We start from the raw sequence: 25,901 nt of genomic DNA on the forward strand, positions 1-25,901 counted from the left end.
ATTCTTTAAATACCTGAAAGGATGTCACACAGAAAAAGGTCAAGACCTATTCTCTATTGTCACAGAGTATGGGATGCAGAATTAAGGATTTAAATTACAGGAAGGCAGATTCCCGAATGAATCTGAATTTAACATTCTCATCACAAAAACAGTTCAACAGTGAAACAATTACCCAAATAGATGGGTTGATGCGCTCACCATTACTGTTGAAGCAGATGTTAGACAACCATCTCTTGGGGATTCTTTAATTTAGATTCCTGTTCTGAGCAATGGTTACACTCAGTGGTCTAACTGGCCCAATTTAAAACTGTGATTCTCTCATTTGAGACAAATAATTGACAGTCTGGTGGAATCATCTCTTCTATTCATGCTTTCTATACACGCAAAAGCATGAATAGAAGAGATGATTCCACCAGACTGTCAATTATTTGGAAGCCTGCTCTTACAAAGAAAGAAATCTCCACACCACAAGACAGGCAAACACCTGGGCACAAACAGATCCCCCCTGATACCTCCGCTTCAAATACACCCCAACCAGGCACCCAGATGAAACCTAGCTTCCTAACAAATGATAGCCATCCATTTACTCGGAGCCAAGCTGCACTAAAAGCCTCCAATACAGGAACACAATGTTGCCAGCCAACCAAGACAAAAAAAGCCACAAAACAGACAGAAGATATTAGAAACATCAATCAAGCAGAACACAGAAAACTCCAAGACCAATAAACACAGACCAAGACTCCCAACCAATCAGGATGAAGAAAAAACCATTCTGGCACAGCAGTAGGCTAGCCCCAAATTTAAAACTGAAACAACTGTAAAAGTCTGACTCACAGACGAACACAATACAGAAGCCTGATGATGGCAGATGAGATTCTGCCGAAACGTTGCTACAACGTTAAAAGCCCAACTATAATGACGTGGGAAAATACTCAAACAAAGCTGAATACCATACATGTAAGTACCTGCGAAAACTTAAGAAAACAAATACAAATATACATATATACAAATACACATGCACATACACACACAGACACACACATATATAAATATACATTTGACATTACAACAACATTGAAAAAGTTGATTTATGACAATTTTATCAGCATCCCACATGATCAAAGCTCAGGTGTTTGGCAACTGGCATGTATTTATGACAGTTGCAGTGTCCTGGGGTCCTTTTACGACCTTCTGGCAAGCAAAGTCAATGCGACAAGCCAGATTCACTTAACGATGTTATTAGCTTAACGACTGAAGTGATTCACTTAACAATTGTGGCAAGAGGGTCATAAAATTGGGCAATTTTGGGCTCAATTACACATACACACACACACACATACATAGAGGGGGTGTTGTTATTGTTTGGTAGTTTGTACAGATTTTCTTCTTAGTTTTGTATGGATACTATTTTCATTTTTCTTTTGGGGTTTTCATTTACTTTGATTATGTTGATATGCTTCCCAGAGTCACAATTTGTAAGAGTAGCTATAATCTTTTAAAATAAATTAAAAATAAACCCTTTCAAGAATAATCTTAAATTCTTCATAGACCTTAGAGGCATCTTTAGAAATGAAAAAACAACAGCAACCCTCTGGATGGCTGCAATCCCATGTTTTGTGCAGAAATATGCCTCTCCCCTTGGCAACGTGGCTGAGAGCATCTCGGGGATAAAGGTTAGGAAAATGATAGAGATTAATTTCATCATCTAGTCTTGTGGTAAATACAAGTTTTTAACTAGATACATAATCCACATATTTCAACATTTTATGGTAATCTTTATGGCATAATCCAATTATAATCCCCAAAATTTTTTTGTTTCATCCAGAGATAAATGATTATTACAGAGAAAAGAAAATATAGTCCTGTAGTCTAATAATTGTTAGATGATATATTAATTATTAAATGTTATGCTGATGACTTGCCAGTGGCTTATTATGTTTGAAGAGTTTTAAGTCTTCAAAAGCAGAATACCAAAATTTAAAGTTTGTGTCCTTTTGTTTATGTGTGTGCGCGTATGTGTATGTGTGTGTGTGACTTATACACCCCAAATATCTTTTGTTTCTCTAAAAGCTCTCTGTTGACTTTAAAAATATACTAAAATCTTAGAAGAATTTTCTGTTTATCTTGTGGTTTATGATGACTTACTCTGGTTATTAAGAAAACAGTAACAGAAACCGGAATTTGTATCCTGCTTACTATTGTCACATTTTGAAAGAAAGTTCATGTAAATGCATTAAGACCTGCTCTAGAAAAAAAAATGCTATTTAAACAGGAGATGTCAGGAACAAAATTTACAAAAGTGTTACATGTGAACTAGTATGCTACTAAAAATGGTTTCACATGCCAACGCCTCTTCTTAAGTACACAGAGCACAGATTGGGCTGTTAGGCACTATATTTGTCATGTTATTTTACCTAGAGAATTATAGTTCTCTGACATTTTAGAGAGAAAAAAACTAATGCATTTATCAAAAATCCTAGAAATGGAATTCAGTGAGAGACAGCATGTTTTTGTTAACTGTCAAGTATCTCTTTCTGTATTTCCATTATAAATGAAATGGCTCATAGCTTCCCAATTACTTGGCAGACTAGGTGGCTGGTTGGAACTTCATGTTCAGGTTAACAGTAGTTACAAAAAGCGCCTGGATGTCATAATTCAAGGCTGAATTGTGTATTATGAGAAAATAACGCCATAAAAAGGCTGCAATCATCCCCATTCAGTAAGTTATACAGAAATAAGAAATAATAATACAGGTAGTCCTCGATTTATGACCATAATTTATGTTGCTAAACGAGACCTGGTTACACTCAATGGTCTAACTGGCCCAATTTAAAACTGTGATTCTCTCATTTGAGACAGAGCCAAGCAACACTTCTGAATCAAACACATTAGACACAAACTGTAGTTTTAAGCAGTAATACTCAATGAATGCAATATTATTTTTATGAAAAATATAGAATTCCAGTTGAGAATAGCTTAAAGCAAGATTCAACCTTCTTTTTTATTTGCCTTGTTATATGCAAATCTCTTCATCACTCTATTCCCTTTCTATGCAGAATACAGAAGGGAAGGAATACTGACAAAAATATTACAGAAATGTAAAGGAAAAATGCAAAATAGGTAAGTAAAAATACAAGTAAATGAGTTTCACCAAAAACCATACATCACTATATCTTTCTAATCTCATAAACTGTTCATGTTTCCACCATGATAATATAACACTTTATGGGGGTCTCATTCTCCCTTGTTGAAGGCCTGGATGAAGAGCCAAGTCTTCATGTCTATTCTTCTAAAGAACAGCAAAGTGAGGGCCATCAGGATCTAGAGATTGATTTTTAATCAAAGGAACCAAGAGAGCACCAACTAGGCAGGATCAAATTGTCTGGGCAGATATTAAAGGGAAAAGACGGTCCCTCAAGTAGGCAGGCCCTATGCCAATTGTGCTCTGCTGATGACACCACTCTGATAGCTGAAAACGAAAAGGATCCGCAAGCTCCACTAATAATAATCAAGCAGCACAGTGAAAAAAATGTGACTAAGATTAAATATAAAGGCAACTAATGACATCAGGGACAATAACCAACCTTAGAACTGACAATGAAGATACTGGAAGAGTGATTGCTTGTGTCCTATAAATTCATCTTATAACTTAGCAGAAGGGCTTTCTCTGTTACTGTGACTGTTTTTTGGAATGAGCTTCCCCCAATGTTAAGATGACCTGACTGACTGGCTTTTCATTAAGCTGTGAAGACCTGGCTCTTCTTCTGTATATTGGGCAAGACTGGTAAATGAGCTTGTTTTGTGATATAAATGCCTTAGTACCATCCTCAATTCATTTATTTATATAAATATTTATACACACACAGAGACATACACACACACACACACACACACACACACACATATATATGTATACAGTATATACACGTGCGTGTATGTAATATATGTGTGTGTGTGTGTGCGCACACACACACACACATATATGCCTATATACATATAAACATACACACACTCACACACACACAAATTTGAAATTACAACAGCATTGAAAAAGTTGATTTATGACAATTTTTCACAGTTACAATTATCAGCATCCCCACATGATCAAAACTCAGGTGTTTGGCAACTGGCATGTATTTATGACAGTTGCAGTGTCCTGGGGTCCTTTTGCGACCTTCTGGCAAGCAAAGTCAATGTGACAAGCCAGATTCACTTAACGATGTTATTAGCTTAACGACTGAAGTGATTCACTTAACAATTGTGGCAAGAGGGTCATAAAATCAGGCAATTTTGGGCTTAATTACACACACACACACACTGAGTCAATTTTGGGCTCAATTACACACACACACAAACACACGTACACACACACGGAGCGGAGTGTTGCTGTTTGGTTGTTTGTGTAGATTTTCTTCTTAGTTTTGTATGGATACTATTTTCATTTTTCTTTTGGGGTTTTCATTTACTTTGACTATGTTGATATGCTTCCCAGAGTCACAATTTGTAAGAGGGATAGCTATAATCTTTTAAAATAAATTAAAAATAAACCCTTTCAAGAATAATCTTAAATTCTTCATAGACCTTAGAGGCATCTTTAGAAATGAAAAAACAACAGCAACCCTCTGGATGGCTGCAATCCCATGTTTTGTGCTGAAATATGCCTCTCCCCTTGGCAACGTGGCTGAGAGCGTCTCGGGGATAAAGGTTAGGAAAATGATACAGATTAATTTCATCATCTAGTCTTGTGATAAATACAAGTTTTTAACTAGATACATAATCTACAGTGTTTAACTAGATACATAATCCACATATTCCAACATTTTATGGTAATCTTTATGGCATAATCCAATTATGCCACTAGCAAAAAAAATTTTTTTGTTTCATCCAGAGATAAATGATGATTACACAGAAAAGAAAATATAGTCCTGTAGTCTAATAATTATTGTTAGATGATATCATATTAACTATTAAATGTTATGCTGATGACTTGCCAATGGCTTATTATGTTTGAAGAGTTTTCAGTCTTCAAAAGCAGAATACCAAAATTTAAAGTTTGTGTCCTTTTGTTTGTGTGTGTGCGTGTGTGTGTGTGTGTGTGTGTCTTATACACCCCAAATATCTTTTATTTCTCTAAAAGCTCTGTGTTGCCTTTAAAAACATACTAAAAATCTTAGAAGAATTTTCTGTTTATCTTGTGGTTTATGATGACTTACTGTAGTTATTAAGAAAACAGTAACAGAAACCGGAATCTGTATCCTGCTTACTATTGTCACATTTTGAAAGAAAGTTCATGTAAATGCATTAAGACCTGCATTAGAAAAAAATGCTATTTAAACAGGAGATGTCAGGAACAAGATTTACAAAAAGTGTTACATGTGAACTAGTATGCTACTAAAAATCGTTTCACATGCCAACCAGAGGTGGTATTCAGCAGGTCCTGACCAGATCTGGAGAACCAATAGCGGAAATTTTGAGTAGTTCAGAGAACTGGCAAATATCACCTCTGACTGGAGATTTTACAGTATCCTCCCCCTGCCATGCCCACCAAGCCACACCCACAGAACTGGTAGTAAAAAATAATTGAATCCCACTACTGATGCCAACGCCTCTTCTTAAGTACACAGAGCACAGATTGGGCTGTTAGGCACTATATTTGTCATGTTATTTTACCTATAGTTCTCTGACATTTTAGAGAGAGAAAAACTAATGCATTTATCAAAAATCCTAGAAATGGAATTCAGTGAGAGGCAGTATGTTTTTGTTAACTGTCAAGTATCTCTTTCTGTATTTCCATTATAAATGAATTGGCTCATAGCTTCCCAATTACTTGGCAGACTAGGTGGCTGGTTGGAACTTCATGTTCAGGTTAGCAGTAGTTACAAAAAGCACCTGGATGTCGTAATTCAAGGCTGAATGGTGTATTATGAGAAAATAATGCCATAAAAAGGTCTGCAATCATCCCCATTCAGAAGTTATACAGAAATAAGAAACAATAATACAGGTAGTCCTCGACTTATGACCATAATTGAGCTCAAAATTTATGTTGCTAAACGAGGCATTTATTGAGTGAGTTTTGCCTCATTTTATGACCTTCCTTGCCACAGCTGTTAAGTGAATCACTGCAGTTGATATGTTAGTAACCTGGTTGTCAGAAGATGACCACATGACCCTGAGATATAGCAAAGGTCATAAATATGAACCAGTTGCCAAGAAATCTGAATGTTGGTCACATGAGCATCGGGATGCTGCAAAGTCATAACTATGAAAAACAGTCATAAGTCTCATTTTTTGGTGCCATTGTAACTTTTAACGGTTGCTAAACGAACTGTTGTTTAGTTTGGACTACCTGTATAATATAAAAGCATTTTACACACACCTCCCAAGTTTCTAGATTGGTTTGGAAAGATTTATTGATGATGCTTAATAAGCCTAATTATATGAGCCTAACATTCAGGTAGGGTCACTAATTAGTTTTATCTAGTCATTTTTACCTAAGTATGTATTATACATGTGTTTGTATTTTGTATATTTGTAACATGTTGAAAAGGGGTAATAAAAATATTCAATTATCATATGTTTAATGCTCATAGCTAAATTTTCTAAGAATGCAAAATAAAACTGATGTTCATTCTGTCAGACAGAAACAGACAGCATTACTATATAAATAGATGACATATATTCCAATGATTATACAATGAAATAAAACCTTGTACTAGTGAGGCATAAGATTTAGATGGATGAATAAGATGCTTAGTGCATTACTGTCAATCAATGTTTCCACTGTACATCCAGGATAACAATAATCTTAAATAGGAACACACCTATTATTGCAAAATCCTAACTAAGGACTTCATTACTTGTAAATGTCACTCTCAATTAATAAAGTAACAGATAACCACTTCACTTTTGTGTTTGTGGCTTGTGACTATATTTGCATAATCGAAACACTGGCATTTTTTGAAAACTTTTATCACTTTATTTGCTCATCTTAGTCTGCATGAAATAAATCTCTATAGCAGCTATTTATTATTATGGTTGATCACAGAGTCAGCCATTTGTTTAGTGGATTTGGATGTTTTTTTTTCCAGCTATTGAGTCCTTCCCAGGGACCTGGGACAGTCAGATATAAGAGTTTAATAGTGTTAATGGTATTGTCACTTCTGAGTAAAGCTGCTTTTGCAACTGATTGGTGGTGATTTTATTAATTGCGATAGTGTTCAAGTAGTGCTCCATTTGCTTTGGGATTGCACCCAAGGTACTATTGGTACTATTTTTGCCAAGGTACTATTGGTACTATTTTTGCTTGCTTCTGCCACAGTCATTCTATTTCTATTTGCAGGTTTTTGTATTTTGTGATCTTCTACAGTTCTTTCTCTTCTCTTCTGCTATTTCCAGGTCCTGCCATGTCCACTATCCGGACTTTCTTATCAACAACTGTTAGGACGGGCGTGTTATGCGGCAAGTGCCTGTCTGTTTGAATTCTAAAGTCCCAGAATATTTTAGCTTCTTCAATTTCTATTACGGTCTCTATTTTATGGTCCCACCTTGCCTACAGGCAAATGGTATTTCTTGCAGATCACCCAATGCATCATTGTTGTTACTTTGTGTGATGACCCGGGGCGTGACACAAAAATAACAAAGTCACAAAAGTAGACTAAATTCCCTTTAATGCCTCCAACTTGGCCCCAATGTCCAGTTATCCTCGGCTGGATAACAAACTCTTCAAAAAACAGTCTACGAAGGGCAGAAATGCAGTCCGAACCCAAAGTAAAGATAATTAGAAATAAAAAACCAATGCAGACCATACTGAAGTAATTAATATAGCAGGCCAGGATGATAAATTGCAGACTTTCAAAGGATAACGCTGCACCCACAGTTGGGAGGATGCCAAAACCCAGATAAGCCTCGACCCCACTTATATCCTGTTCTCCCAGCTGCAACTAATGAAAGGGATCAGGGCCTTTTTCTCGCTCGTAAGCCACGATGCTCCCTGCTCCGTTCCTCCCTGCGTGCCCTAGGATGAAGAGGGGATGGTCCTGGGTCTTCCTCTGAATGCCTAGCCTGACTGTGCCCTTCCCCGTTTCTTCCACAGCCAGCAGAACCACACTCCCACTCCCTGTCAGCTGCTCAATCTCCCCCTCAGAATCAGACTCCAACAAGGGCACGACACTTTGTCATGCTGTTGTTTGTAGTCAGTCTGTGCAATTTTCTTGCAGCTGCTAACACTTTCTTCAGTTTCTTTGCAGAGGTGGTACCTGCCGCTTATTGCTATCTCTTCAAGTCTGGCTTTGTATGAATTTCTTATTGATCTAGTGCATCCAGAATTAGGCCCTCTGTCTCTTTCTTTAACTTTCCTGCTCTTAGCCATTGGCAGATCTTCCTGTTATCTGCTTTGCCTGCTAGTTTGTGCGTGTTTGTGTGTGTATTAGCCATATAATATTTTGCCTTGCCACGTGTCTTTTATAGTCTTCATTTGGTCTTTCTTAAATGCAAGTTTAGTCTCTCCAATATTCAATAAGCTTTTGTGGCGTACTAATTTCTTCACTGTCCTTCAGATATTCTTTCAATGGCCTTTCTTATTCTTCAGCTATCCCATGAAAGTTTGGAAGTACATTTTTGGAAATTCCACAGCCACCTATTTTCCTTGGTAAGTAGAATCTGTCAATGTCATTGTTGAGGATGAAGGACATGCTTCATTGTAATTATTTTTCTGGTCTTCCTATCTAGGGCTTTTAGTGGAGTGCTTTGAGTCCAGTCCATTATTCCAGCTGTGTATCTAATGACTGGAATTGCCCAGGTGTTGATTTGCATTGATATGACTTCCTTCATTGAGCTTGAACTTTTAGATCTTCTTCACTCTCATGGTGTATTCACTTCTAACATTCTTTTTGATTTCAGTTTGCTTGATGTTGTCAGCTTGAAGAATGCCCAGCTATTCATAGTAATCTTCTTCATTCAGATTCTTGATGTTATTTCCATCAGGCATCTTGATTCCTTCACTTTTTAATATTTTTCCTCTCTTGATAGTAAGTTGGCACCTTTATCTAATCCAAAGTTCATATATGGGCAGTGCTGAGCAGTGATTCTATTTGAGATGGTGTTTTTCCATACAGCTTCAGATATAAAAGAGGTGGGATAGCCTGGCAGATGTTTTTGATGTTTGATAGCCATGAACTGTTCAGTATTGTTGACAGTTGCATTGAATCATTGCATTAGTGTGATAGTATCCTTGATAGTATACTCTCTTAATATTAACCTCTCCCAGTCTATCACATTGACCAGCAATTACATCTTCCATTGTGTCATTGATCTTTGCACAAAACTCCTGATTTGTGTACTGACTTCTGTTATTTTTAGGCATTTTTATTATCCTATCACATGGCAGGGAATCAAATGCTTATTTGCAATCAATCCAAGCCAACCAATTCCTCTCGGTTTTCAGTCCAAGTTACATTCAAGATGATCTTCCTTCTTGTGCAATTTTATAAAATAATTTTGTCAATTAGGAGCTTCTCTGTTGTTAGGACACTTTTCTTTCTGCCCATGTTGAAAAGAGCGTTTTCAACTAGATGCAGTCCAACTACAACCTTAGTTAGCAAATTGAAAGGTAATTGGCCTGTAGTTGCCTGGGGCTGCCTCTTTTGTTAAATCTTTCATTGTATCAGGTAGGTTCTGCCAGATGTTAATCAATCTTCAAATTCACTTCCTTATAGTTTGCTCTTAATTGCTTGGCAATGAGTGTATGTAGACCAGCCAGATGTTTCAACAAAAAACCATGCAGTTTATCTTCACATGATGCTGACCAATTGTTGATTTTCCCTACCTTTTTCTTCACCATTTCTGCTGTTATTACAAAATCTTACATTTCAGCTTTATAAAAAAATTCATATCCACCTCTTTTATGCAAGCTGCTTTTTTAAAGAATAGAATAGAATGTTGTATGCTTTTTGTTGTATTTTTGAGGGTTGTCCCACAACTATGCTCAGAATTGTATGTTTCTTCTTTATTGTTTGATTACAGTTTGTTCATTGACAATGTTTCATAGAAACATTTCTGATTCAATTGAAATTGGAGATTCTGCCTATAGTGTGCAATCATACTTTTTATATGCTGAATTATTTGGCTACTGCTGTTATTTGCTCTTTATATTTCTAGTGCTTCCTTGATTTCTGTTCCTCTAGATCAGGGGTGTCAAACTTGCATCATCACAGTGGCATCACATGACGAATCGGGACTTTTTCAACCTTTGCTAAACCGGGCAGGGGCATGGCCAGTGCATGATGCATCTGGGCCACGGACCGTGAGTTTGACAGCCCTGCTCTAGATAATACTTCTTGATCAGATATGCTTTGGTCTTCTTCAATTTCTTCTCTTTCATTTGTTCCAGCTTGCTTGCATCTGATCTTATTTTCAATCTATTTTTGTGGCACGCTGGCTCTTTTGTTTTTATTAATTTTGCATCCGAAATATTCAGTTATAACTGCTATATATTAGCTGATTTGTTTCTTGCAGTGAGCTGGTGCTTATATTTCATATTATAGTATTTTAATATTTATGCTAGCTAATAAGCTTCAGTGCTGGCAACATTATTCTGCTATTTTTGTGTTGTTCCAGATGTTCAATTTTTTTTTTGTTTCAATTCATTTTGCTTTTTATTTAGAGGGATTTGTTCTTTCTTTCTGAGGAGAAGGCAGAGGAAACAGTGATTTGTTCAGGAATGAGAATGAATGAATACCTATACTAGTTTCATCTATGACCAACTCCCCATGGTAACTCACAGTATGAGTTACTTCTGGTGAGGCTTCAGTTTCTTTGCCCTAAGTAGATCTTTTGCAATTCTTCCAATTCTATGTATGTGAATATTTTATTTTGTATTATAACTCAGTGCTGATCTGCTTTATCTGTTCTATTATTTCTTATTTTAGACGTTGTTTTCCCCTGAACTATGTGTTCTCTTCAGAAATTCTCTTTTCATTGGGACTTGATTTATAATAACAGTTCATTCAATCTTTCAATAACATTCTTTGTTTTCAATCTTTGTATATTTGCAATGGATAAACAATTTTTCCTCTAGTAGACCTGCACTTGGTGGTCCTGGTTGCTTAGCCAAAAGTCCTGAGTCCTGTAATCCATTTGTAATCAGATGTCCAGGAACTCCAACGTCTAGTGCATTGTTGACCCAGGCAATGGTCAATCTTGTATGGGTTTCTGTAAATTACATCTCACCTTATTGTTAGTGGGTAGTGGGTAAGAAGCAATTACTTTTAATTTTAGATGCTTAATTAATAAGGCAATCACAGCAGTAACACATATTTAATTGCTAAAGCATATTTTTCCAATTTAAAAAATTGTCAAAAATATAGCAATGCTCATCAAAACAATTACAATTAAACAAGTTTTCATTCAAAGAATATGTTAAGTTCATAGCTGGTATTTTCACAAAAAATTTCCACTACAATAAATGTATAGTTTCCTAACACAGTTTTGCCCATTTTTTTCAATATTCAAAAACAGTATTTACAACTGATTTGAAAGACTGTGAAAAATAGAGGTATTTTATTCCACAGAATGTGTGATCAATTCCTTAAATTAAACTATCTTCAAATTTGATATTTTATGTCATAAATATGGAGATATTGTAGAAGAGGTAAATGTGAATATTGATCTCATTTTATCTATGTCTCAAATCTTGCATGGAGGCAGAGCAGTATTCTTAGAATATCTGATGGATAGCATTCCTATTCTGATGGACCGAATACATTCTTGTGTTATTGTGAGTTTCTTTCACTCTTATAGGAACAACCTTCAAACCTCTTCAAGCAAATATTAAAAAGACCCTTACTCTATTAAGACCCTTACTCTAAATGCAATAGCATTTATAAATATTAAGACCCTTACTCTAAATGCAATAGCTGTCTGTAGTGATGTCCAGGTCTCACCTCATCTTTTATGTCTTCTTGCTGCTGAGCACTGAAGATCTCCATTGCAGCCATCAGCCTCATCATTAACTCATCCACTGTAGTGTTTCCTAGCAACGAAGAAGAACAGTTGAACTTCATAATATTAAAGTTATTTTAAAAACTCAGAAAGTCATTTTAGAAATAATCCAAAAATACCTTAGGTTTTTTTTGTTCGTGTCACAAAAAAAAGAAAGAAAATGCAATTAATCTTATTTTAGTGTCATTTAATTTATACTTTAAGGTTTCGGAAAGTTTCCAGTTGTAAATGTGAATCTGAATGAAAAAAATAGATTAATTATAATTTCTATTTCATCTTTATATCAGCAATAATAACCAGCTCATGATCTCAAACTAGGGTTAGATAAGGAAGAAAGAGGGACATTCTTAAATATTTTTTTTCAAATTGTCATAGATATTATCACAGGATCTTTTGACATATCTATTGATACTTCTGTGCTGAATTTAAATACTAACATTTAAAATGAATAGCCCTCAGAATTACCTCTGCCATTCATTGATTCAAGGATTACTAACTATATAATGATGAAGAACAGCCCATTTTCCCCTTAATTGAATACTATTTGTTGGGTTATTACTTCTTGATTGCATTGCTAATATATTTTGGATATTTGAAATATATAAGGAAATTCCACAGCTCTACTCCATTGCAAATGAATCTTGGTTTCAACCTCTGCAATACTTTTCACAGTGATTTTAATCCATCAGTATAGCAATATCTGGTTTTCAGTGGAGAATATAGAAGTACATTACTACTAAGTTTCAACATTTCAAGTGCTAGAAAAGTATTCTAAAATTTAAGTTATTTATAAGTAAGTATGAAAAGATGAAGAGAAAATCGTGCATTTTATGTCACAAAACATCAAACTAATTGAATATGAATCTAGTTTTTTTCTCCAACTATTTTTGGATTTTTTTTAGAGTTTCAATATAGTGATGGTAGAGATTCTGCAGGAACATTTGACATCTTTTAAAAATCAATCAATATCAATGAAATATCTATACAGCAATGAATACCTATACAATTATTTTTATGAGACTGAGGTCATTTACAAAGGTTAGTGTTCCCTACTTTCTCTGTGTGCTTTCTGCGTAATGGGAGAGAGGGAAGTGGTGGGATTCAGGCGGTTCACACCAGTTTGTGCAAACCAGTTAAGTTGCCCCACCCCACCCCTCTATTATTATTTTTTAAAATAAATTTTATTGATTTTACGATTAAAACAAACCAACAACACATGCATAAATGAAAAAGAGAAAAAGAAGGGAGAAGAAAATAGAAAGAAAAAAATAGAAAACAATTAAAAACATTCTCATCTTCAACAGTTTGTAAGACCTCTTTTTTATCTTTATTTTATGCCATATACACATACCTAATCCTTACATATATCTATGTATCACTACTATGGATCTATCCTATCCTCTTCTGCCTTTTAGTGTGAAGTTTATCTTTGGTCTATCCATTTGTACCAGCAGTTCCAGCTGTTGTAGTATATTGAAGTGTCTTTATTTTTTAATGCCAAAGTTAATTTGTCCATTTCTGCACAACTTGAAATTTTCTGAATGATCATATGCTCTGATGGAACATGAGGTTGCTTCCAACACTGTGCAAAAGCCAATCTGGCCACTGTCAAAATGTGTATTATTATATATTTCACTTTTTTTGATATTTGTTTATCAAAGATCCCTAACAGAAAGGACTCTGGTTTGAATTTGATCTGTTCTCTTGTCATTTCTTCCAGCCAATTTCTAATTTTCTGCCAATATTTTTGAGCTTCTGTACAGGACCACTACATATGGAAAAAAGTTCCCTCTTTTTTGCATTTCCAGCAATTCGGACTCATATTGGGGTGCATCTTCACTAATCTCGAAGGAGGAAGGCGCCATCTATAAAACATTTTATAGGCGTTTTCTTTGTATGCTACCGATTTTGTAATTTTATTATTTCTACCCCAAACATTTTCCCATTCTGTTATGCTGATGCTACGTCCTATATTCCTACTCCAGGCTATCATGTTCCCTTTTACAATTTCTTCTTCTAATTCTACTTCTAATGAATAATTATAAAATTTTGTTATACTTTTTTTGCCTGATCCTAATAAAATTTTATCTAATTGCTGGAGTTTATTGGTAATTCCAAATTCTTTCTTGTCCTGTTTATATCTACTTTGAATTTGAAGATACGCCCACTGATCAATTTTTAGTCCCTGCTCTTGAAGTTCTTGCCGCAATTTCAAATTTCTTTGCGTATCCAATAGGTCCTTATATTTAATCATTTTAGTGATATTTAGATTATTTGGGTGAATCATCTCCTCCACTGTTGAAATCCAAATTGGTATTTTTAAATAGTGTTTTTTTCTGTATTTTCTTCCAATTAGTTAATAATGAGTCTCTGATTAGGTGTCTGTGAAAATATTTCTGGCTAGTTTTCCCTACATCCCATAAAAAAGCATGCCACCCCCTCTGCAAGTCATGGCCTTCTAAGAATAATATTCTCTTATTGGTTAAATTCACCCATTCCTTCAACCATACTAAAGAGGCTGCACTATAGTACAACTCCCAATTTGGAAGTGCCAGCCCTCCCCTGCTCTTCATATCCTGCATTGCCTTTAAATTTATTCTAGGTTTTTTCCCTTGCCAGATAAATTTTACAGTTATTTTATTAAGATCTTCAAAAAAAATTTTGTGTACTTTAATTGGGATCGTCTGAAATATATATAGGAATTTTGGAAGAATATTCATTTTAATAGCAGCAATCCTGCCTAATAATGAAAGTTGCAGCTTGCCCCATGTTTCTAAATCTTTCTTTACCTGTTGCATCAATTTATCATAATTATTTTCCTTAAGTGTCTTACAATGTGCTGTCAACCATATTCCTAAGTATTTAACTTTCTTTATCACTTGTATTCCCATAACTTCTTCTAGTTCTATTTTTTGGATTAAAAATTGCCAATTTAAATTATCGAAGACCTTCTCTGCATCTAAAAACATAAGTGCAATTTGTTTTTCGGGGTGGGTTTTGTAAAATTCTAAGACATCTAGTACTATTCTTAAGTTGTTCCTGATTTGTCTGGTCGGGAGAAATCCATTTTGATCTTCATATATATGCTCGTTTAACATTCTTTTTAGTCTACTTGAAGTGAATATTTTGTAATCAGTATTTAACAGTGAAATCGGCCTATAATTATGTATATATCGGGGATCCGAATCCTCCTTCGGGATCAGCGAAATCAATGCCCTACTCCATGAGTCTGGCATCCTGGCTGCCAATAAGATGTCATTAAAAACTTCCACCATAAGAGGTCCTATTTGTTCTGCTATTGCCTTGTACAGCTCCCCTGGAATCTCATCTGGTCCCGGGGATTTATTGTTTTTCTGCTTCTCTATTGCTGATTTCAATTCAAACCAAGTAATGTCTTTGTTTAATAATTTTTCCATTTCTTCCCCAATTGCTTTATCCTTCACTTTATCTAAATAGTTTCTTATTCTATCTTTGTTAACTTCTTCCTTTTTATATAACTCTTCAAAATACTTATGGGCAATTTCTTTTTTCTGTTCTATCTCCTGTTGTATATCCCCCTTTCCATCTATTAGGTGGTATATCAATCTCTTTTCTTTCCTTTTTTTTAGTCTATATGATAGCCATCTCCCTGGCTTATTAGCATGCTCAAAATAAGTTTGTCTAGTTGTATTCAAATTTATAATCATTCTCTCTTGTTCAATTAAATTCAGTTTATGTTTAGTTATTATCTGATTTTGCAATTTTGAATCCTTTGAGGTACTCTGTAATTGAGTTTCTAATTCCTTAATTTTTTGTTGTAATTTATTTTGCTGGGCGTATTTTTCCTTATTCCTCTTGGCGTTATAAGAGATTGTTATACCTCTTATTACTGCCTTCATTGTTTCCCAAATGTTTTGTTTCGTAGTTGCTCCATTATCATTTTCCTTTAAGAAATAATTTAATTCCTCCTTGAGTTTGTTGGTGTATTCTTTTTCTCTTATTAACTGAGTATTTAACGTCCATCTTTTCTTGGGTTTTTCCCTACCCTTCCATATTATCTGAATTGGATTGTGATCTGCCCATTCATTAGGTAAAATTTCAATCCCTTTTATCACATTTGCTATTTCCCCATTCATCCATGCCATATCATTTCGTGTCCATATTTGATGAGGATTTGAATAGAATGTAAATTGTTTTTTCTCGGGATGTGATTTTCTCCATATATCAATCAAATTTAACTCCTTCATCATTTCCATACATATCTTCGGAAGCTCTCTTTTCCCCCCTTTGTTCTTCCCCCCATTACTGTGGTCTTTTTGATAATCAGCAACAGAATTAAAGTCTCCTATGATACAAATATTTCTTTTTTCCAATCCTACTATTTTTCCATAAAGATGTTTAAAAAACTCTTTTCAATCTCCGTTCGGGGCGTAGATTACCACTAAGAGAATTGGGATGGCATTAATTCAGATCTGCAAAACCAGAGTTCTTCCCTCAGAATCCAACCATATTAAATCTGTTTTCAAATCCTCTTTAACATATACTGCAATCCCTTTCTTTTTCCCTATGTCTGCTGGTGCGGTAAATAGCTTCCCTAATTTCGGACATTCTAGGTATTTTTCATCTGTTTTCTTTATATGAGTTTTTTATAGGCATATTATATCAGCATTTTGTTTGATTAGTTTAGCTATTATCCTTTTCCTTTTTATCATCGAGTTTAAACCATTTATATTAATTGATAGTAGTTTCTTTTCTTCTTCCATTTAATTAATTCTGTTTCGCTCTGTCTTGTAATGGCTCCGGTCTCTCCTTGTGCCTGAAGATGTGTCCTACTTTCTTCTCTCTCCTGATGTAGATGAGTATTTCCTTGATTTCCTAAAGTTCCATCTCTGTTCTTATGATAGCCTTAATCTTCCTGGGAGTTTGTTTTCAGTTCCTCCTTACTGCTCTGGTCTTCCGGACCTACCAATTGCTCATAAAATTCCTGGGCCTTTTCCATGGAGTCTATTTTAATTTTCCTTTCATTCCAAAAAACTAACATCCCCTCTGGGATTAGCCATTTAAATACAATTCTTTTCTGATTTAAGTAAGCTGCTAAGAACTTGTAGTCTCATCTTTGTTCTCTTGCTCTTGTTGGTATTTGTTTGAGAATCAAGACTTCTTTACCTTTATACATGATTGTTTCATCTCTTGACATCCTATATATAATATCCTGGACACTCCTTCTTGCAAATCGTATATGGACTTCTCTTGGGCATTTGTGGTGTCTTGCATAATTAGTGCTAATCCTGTAAACTTCATCAAACTCCCTTAAGATGTCATCTTTATCCTTTTCCAATAGTCCAGCCAGTATTCCCACCATTAGTTGTTCCAGGTCTTCTTCTTTGGATTCCACTACATTTTGGAATCTCCATCTCTAGGTAGACCAGTGAGTCCTCCATTTCTTTACTCACATTCTTTAATTCTTTATCTAACCTTTCTAATTTCCTTTCGGTTAGTTCAGTCCTTTTCTCTACCTCTTTTATTGTTGCTTCATTTTTCTCCAAGGCCTGCTGTAATAATCAAACTTTGTCCTCTACTTTGGAGATATCCGCTTTCATTTCTGCTTTTAATTTCCCCATCTCCTTTTTTAGTTCATTGATATCTGCTCTTGTCTGGTTATGGTTTTTCATTATTGTTTCTTGCAGTTTCGTCATTGATTCCTGTAAAGTCAGCAAAATTGATTGGATGTTGGCATTCGAGATGTTAGCTTGTTTCTCCACTGGTAATGTTTCTTCTATGGTTTTTTGTGCCATGGTCGAAGCTGTTGCTGACGTAATTGTTAACATTGGGGTGACCTTTCTTCCAGTTTTCAGAGCTGTAGTATTTGTGGAAGTCATTTCTTTTAAGATTTGTTTCTGTTGTTGTACTATATTAATTATATTATCCCAAATTAACATTCAGTGATAGAATCTCTGTATTAGGATTGACCAGTATCTAATTACTTAATCTATCTATCTGCTGGATAGCTGTGCTCTTAACTGATTACTGGAGTATAAGTACTTTTATATAAAAATATTATCACTGTATTATTTTAAATCCAAATTATATTATATATATGTATGTTGTGGCTCCGGGCTTGGATTCAGCTCCTGTGATTGATATGAGTTCAAGTGAAGAGGTTATGGCAGAACAATATGAACCGGCCTGGCTTACTGATTGGACTGATAACCAGGATGAGGAGATGGACGTGGCAAAGGACGACAGACCTGATGTATTAGAATTGTCAGGACCTTTGACCTCCTCTGGTTCCTTATCTGATCAACAGCCAGGAATGGCTGACAGGGAAGTTTTGAGAGAGTCTTCTAGTGGAGATGAGAACTTGGAAAATTTGTGGTTAAATGTAAAAAATAGAAGACGGTTGAAAAGGCAAAATCAGCTGGAGCGAATGAGAAGGGCAAGTCAGTAAATTAGCACGTTGCCTTAATGAGTATAAAAGGACACAGCTGGGCTGGTACATTTCGCCAGGAACAAAATAACTATTTGAGTGAAGACGTTACAGCAAAGAGCTCTGAGGCTGAAGATTTATTGCCAGGACTGGTTTGCCGGACAGAGTAAAGATTTATGCTGTGGTTTCTGCCAGCCGTTATCTTGTAAGACTTCTTTCCGTTTGATTTAATTGTGAAACGGCTGCTTTCTGTTTTGTTCGTTTGAATTTTGAAGGGGAGTCATAACATAACACACACACACACACACACACACACACACACACACATATATATATATAAAATTCAGCTTTGTTTGGGTATTTTCCCATGTCATTGTAGTTGTGCTTTTAAAGTTGTAGCAACATTTCGGCAGAATCTCATTACTAATTTTGTACTACAGACAAAATTAGTAAGATACTGCACAGACACCACATCAAGTGCCTTCAAAACAGACAGAAAAATAGCAGCCATCCTTAGAAACCCCAAAAATAAAATTGACCTGGAAAACCAAGGCATATACGAAGTCCCCTGTGTATCATGCCCGGCCACATACATTGGACAGACCAATAGAAGAATAAGTACCCGCCTGGATGAACACAAAAATGCAGTCAAAAAGCTGGAACACACTTCCTCACTAGTCCAACACATGGAAGCCACAGGTCATAGCATCAACTTCAACGGCACCAAAACCCTAGCCACTATAGAAAACCCCAGCCACAGAATCATCAGAGAAGCCATAGAGATTGAAAAAAGACCAGAAAGCATGAATAGAAGAGATGACTCCACCAGACTGTCAATCATTTGGAAGCCTGCACTCACAAACAAAAAATCTCCACGCCACAAGCCAGGCAAACACCTGGGCAAAGACAGATCCCCCTGATACCTCCAGCTCAAATACACCCCAACCAGGCACCCAGATGAAACCTAGCTTCCTAACTAATGATAGCCGTTCATTTACCCGGAGCCAAGCTGCACTAAAGGCCTCCAATAAAGTAACACAATGTTGCCAGCCAATCAAGAGACAAAAAGAGCCAAAAAACAGACAGGAGATATTAGAAACACCAATCAAGCAGAACACAGCAAACTCCAAGAGCAATAAACACAGACCAAGACTCTCAACCAATCAAGGTGAAGAAAAAACCATTCTGGCACAGCAATAGGCTGCCCCAAATTTAAATCTGAAACCACTATAAAAGCCGGACTCACAGATGAACACTATACAGAAGCCTTATGATGGCAGATGAGATTCTGCCGAATCTGTATAGTGTTGCTGTATAGTATAGATTCTGTATAGTGTTGCTACAACTTTAAAAGCACAACTACAATGACGTGGGAAAATACCCGAACAAAGCTGAATGCCATACATGTAAGTACCCGCGAAAACTTAAGAATATATATATATATATATATATATATATATATATATATATATATATATATACACATATACATATACATATACATACATACATACATATCCAACTCCAACTATATTTAAATATTATAAATAAATATGTGTATTTATCTAACCTTATTTTAAATATTTTTTAACACAAACAGTATTACATTCGTTCCCAAGTGGATTAATTGTGATCACACAATAAATTATAATATTAATACATAAAATCATATACTTATTAATTAAATAATACTTAATGTTCTTACTATTTCCCTATATATCTAATCAAAGTATAACTATCACTATTATTATTAAATCAATTAATTCAATTATTTAACAATCAGTTACAACAATCAATTTTCCTTTCCCCAGTATGCATATTTATAATCATTATAAAGAGAGAGTAAAGAAGGAGAGATAATTCATCATAGCGCCAGATGATGAGGGAAAAAGAAGAAAAAAAATTTGAGCAAATGTATACAGAAAAAAGGGAGTAAAAAAAGGGGGGAAAGGAATTTTGAAGTAAGTTTTTAGCTTTCTGTCTCTAAGTTTGACCGCTTTCACTCCAAATGCACCGGAAGTGGGGAGGTAAAAAATGCTGAGTAGTGACTGCAATTACACGGTATCTCCACACATTCGGAAGCGTCCACTTTTCCTTTTTGTCTTAGCGTTCCTAAGTTCAATTTTCCTGATTTTCTTCAGATGGAACCACCTCCTCAAGATCAGTATGCTCCCTAAAGGGCTGTTAAGTGGTTTATATCAGTTATATTGTTACGATGGCTTCAGGGTTTCTAAATATCGCCTGTGGCACCACACTGTCTCTGTTCTGTCAGCTCCGATCTTCCTCCCGTCTCCACTTTAATAAAGTCTTTCAGAATAAAAATCAAATGAGATAGTCCAAATCCTCCACAACTTCCAGGCACCTTCCAGCTGCTAGTCTCCCAACCTCGTAAACTTCCCTTTTTACTTGTTATTGTCCTCTCTCTCTCTCTTCTGTCTGCCAAGCCCTTTCACTTGCCTCACATCCGCTTTTTGGCCGCTTTCTTTTAGGGCTCCGGACAGACACTTGTAACAGCCTTATAAAAGTCTATGGTATTCCAATCCTCCTCTGCACCGCTAATTTTTTCTGCCACACTCTTCCCCAATGATCTCACAAACTGTCACTCACTCGCTTCTTTACATCGGTGGCAGTCCAGACTTCGGAGCCGCCATTGATAGGAGGCTGTTTCTTGCTTGTTGGGCTCTGGAGGGCTCCTCTTCACTGCAGGGAGATTGCCTTCCCCACACTGCAACCCGAGTCTCCCCCACACTGGCATGAATCTCTCCAGTGCACCCTCAAAGCCAAACAGCTTCTGCACCTCTGTTCGTCCGGTGGCAAGGCACCTCACCCCTCTATTAAATGCATCCTGGGCACTGCGCTACAATGGAGAAATGGACAATAGAGCAGCCGGCATGACGGAAGGAAAAGGCTGCTTTCCCTCTTTCTTCTCGCTGCTCCTCCTCCTCACCTCGTGCTGGCTGCTCCGTTGCCCATTTCTCCATTGCAGTGCAGCACCCAGGATCCACTTTGGTGGTAATTTACCAACCGGGTTGCCCAGGATCAAGTTGGCCATCGTGGAAGGCTCATCCCACATGTGTCACAGAGCTGGAGGATGGGGATGGGCCACGCCTCCCACTACAGCAACCTGACCCTAGGCAAACCGGTTGTTAAATTATTTGAATCCCACCACTAGAAAGGGGGAATACGTTTGGGAGGTGAAGTTCCTTACTCACACTCAAGCTACTAGAACAAGAGGATAAGTTTTTGAATGAGACATAGTAACTTTTCCAGGTAACTAAGATTAATCCTAAGACCTACTTCTAAAAAAGAAGCTATAACATTTCCTAATTTTTTTGTTGTTGTGCAGCACCATAAACTTTACAAGCTTGATGCAGAGCATTTTTATAACTAATTTTCATACATTACCATGCTATATTAGTTTTGATCAGATATACATAGTCATTGCAAATGTGTATAAGATAAATTCATCAATTTTTCATTTTATCTATAAGTACTTTGTTAATGTAAGAATATAAACTATATTCCAGGAGAATTTTACACTTGACTAGAAGTGTAATCGATATGAATTCCATTGAAAGTTTCAATACAAAATATGCACCAAGCAGAATACATAGACTGTACCTTGTATTACATTCAACACCTCATTTGATGATCGTTTTCCCATAATAATAAGGAACAATGGAAACTGATCTGTCTTTTGAGTCCGAATAGTTTGAGCTACAACACTGCCAAAGTGTCTTGTGCACATTGTTAGAAACCTGAAACATAGGAATATTGTAATGAAAAGTTTGTATTAATAAATGTACCTTATTTATTTCATTTCCAAAATATATATGCATGTTATGTAACTTTCATAATTTCACAGCAAAAATATACGCAGTACATTTTAGCTTAGTTTCAAGAAAAAGGACTTCATTTGTTGCTAACAGCATCCCCCATTTTTTTCTCTTTTTATACTGTGGACTATTATCCAGACTCTCCTAATCTTACTACTCTCCATAGGGAACATCCACTTTCACCCTCTCTTTTTCTTCTATGCTGCAATGTATCTATTTCTATTAAGGCATACTATCTTCTTTATATTTTCCCCTTAACATTTAATTTTCTTTACGTTCTTTTGTGGAACATTCATAGCTCTGTACCAATTCTGCTCCCAGATTTAATAGTTAGTTACAACTAAGATCTAATGGTTTAGTATAATCCTTCTGTCAATTCTTAACTTATATTGCTGAAAACCTCAACTTTCAAAAGATAGAAGAAAACAAAACAGAACCCTAATATAAACTAAGGAAAACACAATTAGTCAATTCACGATAAAATTCTACAGCATATCATAAAACTATTAATAGATGACCAACTTGAAAGCAATACAGTATTAGATGCCAATCATCTAGAGATTGTCAATTATTATATTTGTTAAAAAAAGCCTTTCCAAGCTAAAGTCATCCCTTTTTTATTTGGTAACTTTCTTAGTAGACTGTGCAAACGCTATATTCATATCTTGTTTTCAATTATGCTTTGACAGAGTATCCCATTCTGATGCGATAACCACATAATGGTTATCATATTTGCAGTTGACATAAAACAGGGTAGGACAGCTGCTATTTTATAAGACCTAAACAAAATTCAGGATGATCTTGGTAGGTTAAAGGGATGAGTTAAAAATAACAGAATGAAATTTAATAGAGATAAATGCAAAGTTATACACTCAGGAAAGAGAAAAATGCAAAAATACAGAAAGTGGAATTCCTGGATATTAAAAATAATTTGGATCACAAACTGAAGATGAATTAATGATGCAAGGTAATTGCTAAAGGAGAAGAAATTTTACGTTATGCCATTGTAGCAGCTTCCAAATATGGGAAGTATACTTTTATTTTGCAATAATTACTATATAGTACCTCAAATATTGTCTACATTTCTGGGTACGAAATGTGATTTTTGTAAGATTGTTCAGAAAAACTAGAAGAAATACAGTGAGATTGGTTTTCTGGAGAGAGAGAGAGAAAGACTGAGAACAGAGAAAAGTTGGCTTGCGGAAAATTTTCAGATAGCTGAAGGGTATCATAGTCAAGAAGGTGAAAATCTGTTCTCCATCATTCCAGAGAGTAGGATACTGAATAATGGTATCAGTAGTCCTTGTCTTACGACTATGATTTAGTCCAACATTTATGTTGCTAAGTGAGAAATTTGTTAAGTGAATTTTGTCCCATTTTATGACTTTTCTGGCCATGTTTGTTAAATGAATCACTGGTTGTTTAATTAGTGCCACGGTTATTAAATAAATCTGGCTTCCCCATTGACTTTGCTTGTCAGAAGATTGCAAAAGGGATTCACGTGATCCCGGGACACTGCAACTATCATAAATATGAAACATCTGTCAAGCGTCCGAATGTAAATCATGTAACCATGGGGCTGATGCAATAGTTATAAGCGTGAAATATGGTTAAAAATCACTTTTTTCGGTGCCATTGTATCTTTGAATGGTCACTAAATGAACTGCTGAAAGTCGAGGACTACCTGTATTAAGTTACAGATATTGGTAAATGAAACAAAAGAAAAAAAAACTTCCAGTGGTAAAAGCAACATGAAACTCAGATTACTGAAGGAGGTAATTCCCTTTCCTAATTAGAATGTAGTCAAACAGTTACCTATCAGGAATGCTTTAATTTGGATTCCTGCACCAATTAGAGGGTTGGACTTGATGGCCCAAATAGCTCTAAGTTTCTATACACTTGGAAAATTAATGGAATATAGATGAATAATATTTCATTGACGTCTTGCACTGTTTTCTTTATTATCTAGCTCTGCATTAACAAAAAAAATACAAAATGCTCTCAATGTCTTTTCTGGTTTATTCTTAAAATATAAATCATAAGTGATGGAGGGAAGTAATCAAAACAACAAATCCATATTATTAGGGAAATATAACTGCATATTTCTTACACAGGGAACAGCCCTCCACTAACTATTCTTGGCATTCTGTTTATTCCTAACTCTGAATCTCACACTTTACTACTGTAACAGGAGCAGCAACAATACAGAAATTAGTTGGTATTTCAACAAATTAAGATGACCCCACTAAATTCAAATACTCATTTCTTTATGAGCAAAAGCAAAATGATACCACAGTGGAGAAAAGTAAAAAAGCAAAACTTCATTTGGAATCTTCAGATGTTGAACAGAATACATTGTCATGCCATTTCCTCAGATGTTGAACAGAATACATCCTCATGCCATCCCCTCAGATGACTCATTTTGAAAGGAGGAGAAAAATCACTAAACTCATAGATGCTAAATCTAGCATTAATGATTGTGTGATTCTTGAATCTACTTTTCAAACTCCAGTTTAAATTATCTGTGGAACTCCCATGCCCAAGGATGTGGCACTGGCACTGAGTTAAATTTCAAAAGGCCAAAAGCCATTGCTAAGTTAGTATGGATAAAAAAAAACCCTAACCCATTAAGGATTATTACTGTATGGCTCTAGAACCCTACTACGGCTATTAAATAGGGCTCGACTGAGAGGTAAAAACTTGAAACCTTTAGTATGAAGTTTTTCTTTCCTACATAGGAAGTAATATGTAAGTAACAATTTTGTAAAATATACTTAAATCTTTAGGCACTTTTAAACCTGTTCCAAAAAAGCCTTATAAGAATCAAATGGAGATTAAAACCATTACCATATATTATTTTTGTTCTTTACAATGCAAGGGGAACTTTTTGCTTTCCTGTAAGGTATAATCAGACAGCTTTGATGACTTTGAGATCTGTAAGAGCAGGTACTGAAGGTTGAACTCTTTGGCAAGAATCAATACCATAACATTTCAGAAGTTCATTGTAAAAAAATAACACACATACACACACACACAACACACACACACACCAAAGTTGTAGATGAACAGCTTGCATATAGAAATATGTTAATATAACTTTCAATAATTAATTAGTGAAAGAAGTAATACATATCAAGGAGTCATGTTTTTGAAGATTGTGCTAGTTCCCTTCACTTTCATACTTACTAGTATGTTCTGAAAACACTAATTCTAAGCTTTTGACAAAAAAAGCTTTCATCCATTATCATACTGAAGTCTGACATTAGTATTCTTAACACGATCTTGAATAAATGAAAAAACTGATAAAGCTTTTCACTTCCATTAGAGGACTGTTTGAAATTAGCATTTCTTTCAAGAGAAAAGGGTAGCTTATGATATGTTTTCAGATCTGATGGTAAAAAGTAAATGTCATAATAATAATGAATTATGAAAGACCAAATGCAAATATAGAATGCTTTAATAAGATCCAATTTAATAAAGTCTGTAAAAATAATGGACTTTTAATAACACAGGTCACAAAAGGCAAAACAGTGGAAATTCTGAGGACTAGCCACTAGCAGAGGCTTATTAATTCTTAATTATGTTCATGAAAGGCAACTTAAATCGTGTATTTTCTTATGCCTTAGGATAATATTTTAGGTAACAACTGATCTGAAAACTAC

At 35.4% G+C, this 25,901-nt stretch overlaps 1 protein-coding gene across 1 annotated transcript in view; it reads right to left on the reverse strand.

The window, feature by feature from the left end:
• The window catches only part of FAF1 (Fas associated factor 1), a 199,073-nt gene that overhangs the window by 34,366 nt on the left and 138,806 nt on the right, over positions 1-25,901 (reverse strand). Inside the window, exons 14-15 of the mRNA XM_026707060.2 lie at positions 22,025-22,161; positions 11,940-12,028 (exon numbers count right to left, since the gene is read on the reverse strand). Of these exons, the coding sequence (XP_026562845.1) occupies positions 11,940-12,028; positions 22,025-22,161 (226 nt within the window). The remainder of the gene's footprint in view (positions 1-11,939; positions 12,029-22,024; positions 22,162-25,901) is intronic.

Source organism: Pseudonaja textilis, chromosome 3 (genome assembly GCF_049901715.1).
Source record: "Pseudonaja textilis isolate UNSWEBS1 chromosome 3, rPseTex1.2, whole genome shotgun sequence".
Classification (NCBI taxonomy): domain Eukaryota; kingdom Metazoa; phylum Chordata; class Lepidosauria; order Squamata; family Elapidae; genus Pseudonaja; species Pseudonaja textilis.